The following is a 6,000-nucleotide window of genomic DNA, read 5'->3' as shown; positions in this document are numbered from 1 at the left end:
TTATACCTTTTTCACCAGAAAAGCCTTGTGAATCAAGCTGAAGGGAGTCAAATGCTAGCAGTGCACGGAACCAGTTTTGTTCCTGCCCTCTGGACCAAGGAAACCCTTGAAAAAACATTCCTGCCTTTTACATTCATGCTCTGAAAACAAATGACAAAGCCCCTTATCTAGCAGGTTCTGTTATAATTAGAGATCTATGTTTTGTGTTAATTTAGGTCTTGTTTAACAAATGCCCAAATTTGCTGGGGAGCTGGGAGGTTGTTCCTTTGGTTGGTTTGTGTATTTGCATATTAACTGAACATTGCTTTCCTTCCCTCTGGCAAACACTTATTAATTTAGAGGGTAATTTTAATCAAGAGATATCTGCTATTGCAGATGCGTGTCATTCCTGTGTAGTGCTTACTTACAAACAAACTGGAAATCTGATGGACCTGGATATTTTTCAATGCCATCCTTTATATTTTTTTCCAAGGGATGTAAGAATCAGGAATTAATACTAATTGCATTACAAACTCTGTGACTCAATATGAGTAAAGAACTTAGATTTTATGCTAGGAAACAAAGGTGAGGTTCCCAGGCCACATTTCATCCTTGCTTTTAGATATGCTTGTGTTGGGCTTTTTAATGATTTCAGTGGGAGCAAGAAATACACGTCTGATAAATGAATTTTCTTTGTTTCATGTTGTAAAGGGTTTAATTTTTTTTCCTTATTACATTACCATCCTAGTCTTACATTTGCATCTAACACTCTGTACTAAGAGTGCTACTTGGAAGTATTTGCTAGTTAACAGAAATGTAGGAACTTCATTTCTGTATTTTTTTCATAATCAACATACATTAGGCTTAATTGCTCTGTAATTGGGACAATTTTGTGTCCCTCGCTTAAAAGATGAGTTTCACAAACTTAAATGCAGGTGTACAGAAGGTGCTGTTGGTGTATTTTCTGGAAGGATATTTTCTTGACAGGAAACAGTTACAGAACTGTTCTTCAGTGAAACAGTTACAGAACACATTAGTAGCTGCATTATTTTCAAGGGACAAATTCTTTCAAGGTCTAAGGTTACAGCAATAAAGCTAAGGGTTTGATTTGCAGATGTTGACAAGTTGTGCTCTGATTCTCTCATGTCTCCTGGAAAGTGCTGGAAATGACTGCCTTTTTGTGGTGGATCAAGAATTGCTTTATCATAGTTCCTAAATAAAAGGAACATTTTATCCATTTTCTTACATAAATTCATTTTCTAACTGTCAGTTAAATGACTAAAAGGATTTAGCTGCTGAAGGAAACAATCTTTTCTAACTAGACAGCAGATTTACCAGAACATGATGTGACAGCCATGGTCATTGAAGGCTGTCAGATGCCTTCTCAGAGTCTTCAGAAAACCAAATAATAGGCTATTCACTTCAGGCAGGCTTCATCTCACCTAACTTTAGCCATTTAAAAGTGAAATATTTGGTCTGAAGAAATCATAAAGATCTTTTTGGACCCAATGAAAAGGGCTGTTCATCTCAGTACTTCAGAAAGATCAGCATTTCCCAGGTTGCTTATTTCTTCCTGAACAGAGCCAGAATAATAATTGAGAGTGGCATTTCAGGTTGAATGAGATGGATCTTACAATTCATGATGCATAAGAAAATTTAACATCCCATTATATAAGATTAATATTGATTTACTGGAAAGAAACATATTTGTATGAGTTGAATTTTGTAGTGTTTAAGAAAACAGATCTATCCATAGTGGGACGAAGTTGTTTTATCTAACAAACTCATTGCCTTTGATTTTGCTAGTTGGATTTTAAAGACAAGGGGAATACGTTCCATTAGTTGAAGCATTTGAGAAGAAACCCCACAGTACGAGTAGGATTTATCCCCTAGTTGTCCACTACTAAATCTAGTGACAGTTCAAGGAGCATGCAATTTTTTACCTCTTTTATTAGTAATTACAAGTAATATGGCTTTATTACTTGAGGGTTTCTGGTAGACAAAGGCAAGTATTTCAGTAGCTACTTGTCCAGTTGCAAGTGGAAGTTAAATGTTGCCATGGCGTTTCACAGTCTACAGAAAATGCCATTGGCAAGGCCATCTGGGAGGGTTAGAAGGAACAAGAGCAACACAATCTGTAGAAGTGTTAGGAGAAAAAAATCAAAGCTGCAGGGAGTAACCATACAAAGTATACATGTTATGTAAACTTAGGGGATGACGCTTCATTTTTAAAAATTAATACCTGAAAGTTCCACAGTGGAGCCTCTTGAAGTGTGGTGATGCAGAAAAATAAGCACAAAACCAATTTCAGTGTTTTAATCTTACTAACAGCTCAATTACTTTGTTTTTATCAATGCAAGCGGTTCTTGATGTTCCTTTAGTGCATTTAATATCACCATAAAAATACATAAGCCTACATACTCTTTAGACAATTTATTTCTTTTTAGTAGGTTAGCAATCATTTATCTTTATCATTGGCACGTGTGAAGAAATGCAAGTTGTAGAGTATTAGATTTCTCTCTTAACAAGCTCTGGTTTTAGATTGGCAGAAATTGCACATTCCCTGCTGAAATTGGCACCTTATGACACGCAGACGATGGAGAGCCGAGGTCTCCGTCGCTACATCATGGAGATGTTACCCATCACTGACTGGACAGCTGAGGCGGTGAGACCTGCCCTTATCCTCATCTTAAAGAGATTGGACCGTATGTTCAATAAAATTCACAAGATGCCTACTCTGAGGTAAGCAGGTACAATGGAAACCCTCTGGGGTCCGTTTCTGATGTTGCAAGCCTTGAAGTGTGGGTATGTCATCTAACTAAAACTGTTGTATTGCTGTGAACCTTTACATTCTATTAGAAAATGAAGGGTTTTTCCTCTCTAAGTGTGCATTTATGTTGACGTTTTTGTTGTGGCTTCTGATAAAAAGAAAAATTTCTGGTAATCAAGGAGTACAGAGAGTACTTACAGAAATCTTATGTTCTCTTTCTCCAAAATACATCATCAGATTTGTACCATCTGCCATCTATTTATTTTAGCTGTGAGTTAAGGAGATTAATTTTTTTTTTCTTTAATGGAAAATTAAGTGAGCTCTAGCAAGAGTATTTCAAGAATACCTTCTCACAAACATGTTGTTATGTTCTCTGTAAAGATAAAAGTAGTCTGGAGCTATGCAGTAGCTTCTCAGTGTGCCTTCATAAAGGGAGCAGAACTGCAGCAATTGAATCTAGTCAGTGACGTGAAAACCTGGTGCTTCATGAAGTAGTGTTGTGGTACAGGCCTTGCTGAGTTCAAAAAGTATTCAAAATTGAACATTCCCACCTCGTAGGCAGTGATATAAATGCAGTCTGGGTAATGTAAAATCTCTCAACCATGCGGATTTTCCAATGATCTTAGTGAAGAGAGCTCTTGGTCTCAGTTAACTTTGTGGACAACTGTCCTCAACTGCTTTAGTCAGTCGTTTTGTTAGCAATATGAACTGAGAAACCATACTATGTTAGAGAACATCAGAATCTGGAATTTAGACACAAAAACTTCAGGTCCTTGTGGGAATCGTGTGTACACAACTAAGATGGAGCAAATTATAAGAGGGTGATTTCTTCTTTCTGGCATCCCTACATATCGCTTCCCTTTGGCTAACAATCTTGTTTTAGAAACTGCTGTCCTTGTGGGGAATTGGAGCTGGAAATATTGATGCTTCCCCTTCCTTATGGTTTGAGTCTTTGATAGGCCTTGCCGTTTCTTTCTGTTCTTGCTCATACTTTCTTCTGCTTCAAAAGGCAGCTTAAGGGTCTTTCTTGTTCTTGAGTAGTTATCCTTTTGACTAAGTGAAATGAATGCTTATAAATTAAAATTCCCCTCATATTCCTTCCATCTGTGCTTGAACCTGTGCTTAGATGAAACTATTATTCCATATACATAGGGACAGAGACAGCAAAGCCACTTGACCAGATGCATTAACTACATTTAAGTATTATTAAGCATCATTTAAGCAAAAAGCCTCCTGGAGATGGGTAAGAAATCACATGTTGCTGGATGGCAGACACTAGAAGCCTTCCATTAGGATATTTACACCAGAATCTTGCATACTGCCTCCTGTGGGCACTCTGCTCCAAAGCCAGAGTCTGATGGGAGTACTGTGAAAATGTGTACAAAGAAAACTACTGTTCTAGAGTAGGTTTAGGAACAGTAGTTGCTGAAAAATGAGGTGTATATTTGCGTACTTGTGAATTTAGACAGCAAACGCTTCATCTTACTTTCATCTGTAGGAAGTCTTCTGAGCAAACTTGACTAGGGTATTGCTCATTCCTGTGCAAACAAGTTATTCAAGCCTTGTCCTTCCATCCCAGTAAGTAATCAGTTAGATACTGGCTTCAGAACTACACCATCTCTGAAGAGTCTGGCCCTGTGATGAAAGGTGGGAACCACGTTGTTGTTATTTCTGACATATCTGCTTATGGTTTGGAGGGACTCCATTCAGAATCTGTCATGAGTCCTACAAGCTATTTTGAAGAAAATCAAATTGTCAGGGAAGGAGGACTCCTGAAATGAAGGACTTTGGTGCTGATAAGTTGTCCTACATGAGGTGAGGACAATGACGTCTGCACTGCTGGGCAGCTTAAGTTCAGAGAATCAATGTGACTCTCTCAGACTGGATGGCAGAGTAGTTTATAGAGGATACTCACAGCTGACAAGGTTTACTGAACATCCAAAAGCCACAAGAGATGGAGGACTCACTCTCAGCTGGGATCATGGCCCAGCAGAAGTTTTCCCACACACAGGCACACCTGAGACAGCTGAATCTGTTTCATCCCCCATCACAGGGAGAAGTGAATCACAGCCTATCTACCGTTGTTGTTGTCAGGGTTTGTTTGTTTTTTTTGTCGCTAATGCAGACATCTCTGCTACATTTTGGTCTCTCAGACACTCAGTGTGCTCTGTGCTTTCCTGAGCTGCGTGGATAAAACCTTCTCTCTGTCGTGCACTTTGTGCTCATCTCGGGCATCGTTGCTGTCTGAAACGTTTCCTCTGTGGGCATCACTGTGTGTCGGTCGCCATGTTTGCGAGCGTCTGGTGGGGGGCAGGAGGCCAGCGGCTAACAGCACCTACTGTTGTATTGCAGGCGCCAGGTTGAGTGGGAGCCTGCCAGCAATTTGATTGAAGGGGTTTGTTTGACACTTCAGAGGCAGCCAATCATATCCTTCCTGCCTCACCTTAGGTCTCTGATCAATGTGTGTGTCAATCTGGTGAGTAGCCAAGCGGCAACCCTGTGAACCTTTTGCTAAACCTCAGTCTGCTGTTGACTTCTCTGCACTGAAGATGAGAGTTCATTCCCATTCCTGTCATTTTACCTGTTCCCCTTACCCTCGCAAGGGGACTTCGCAAGTGACACTAGAGATAGCAAGGTTCATTTTTGAAGTGGTGCATGGGGAGATACAGTGACCAGTAGCAGTGGTCAAGTGATTTCTTTCCGTTGCTTCCCACGCACCACTTTGAAGATCCACCTTTGCCAGATTGAGCTGAGAGTTGAGGGCTGCAAGTTGGAGAGTGGGGTGGTGGAGACTGCACACACCTGGTAGAGGTGGGGAGGGGCTGATCCCGGAGATACCTACCGTCTCCAGTGGGGAAGGACCTGATGGCTCTGTCAGAGGCCATCAGGTGTCTGGCTAGTTAGAAGGATTTACATGGGTGGATTCACTCCTCTATTTGCAATGTCCCTGGCTTGATCTAGTACAGGTTTGCGTGGTACAATGTTCAGATCCCACTCTTGGTAGACATTTTGTTCATAAGTGTGTTACAACAGAGAGGTAGGTGATAAAGACAGAGATTTGTTTAGTCACTCAGTAATAGATTGTAGTTCCTGCAGCTGTTACAGTGGGAACAAAGTCTCCATTTGATTTCCCTGTAACTCCAGCTATTTGTAGAAATGCACATGCTCCCATGTCATGTGGAAAAAATACAGATAAAGGGGGAAAGGCGGCCCTAGTATTGTCATTGTTGTTGGGTTTAATAACATTTTCT

General features: G+C 40.2%; 1 protein-coding gene across 1 annotated transcript in view; it reads left to right on the top strand.

The window, feature by feature from the left end:
• UNC80 (unc-80 homolog, NALCN channel complex subunit) overlaps positions 1-6,000 on the top strand; it is a 119,809-nt gene that overhangs the window by 89,963 nt on the left and 23,846 nt on the right. Inside the window, exons 52-53 of the mRNA XM_031554277.1 lie at positions 2,521-2,721; positions 5,102-5,225. Coding sequence (XP_031410137.1) covers positions 2,521-2,721; positions 5,102-5,225 — 325 coding nt within the window. The remainder of the gene's footprint in view (positions 1-2,520; positions 2,722-5,101; positions 5,226-6,000) is intronic.

The sequence above is a fragment of the Meleagris gallopavo genome, chromosome 7 (genome assembly GCF_000146605.3).
Source record: "Meleagris gallopavo isolate NT-WF06-2002-E0010 breed Aviagen turkey brand Nicholas breeding stock chromosome 7, Turkey_5.1, whole genome shotgun sequence".
Taxonomy (NCBI): Eukaryota; Metazoa; Chordata; class Aves; order Galliformes; family Phasianidae; genus Meleagris; species Meleagris gallopavo.
Note: the sequence above shows the minus strand (reverse complement) of the source record. Positions and strands in the feature narration are given on the sequence as shown.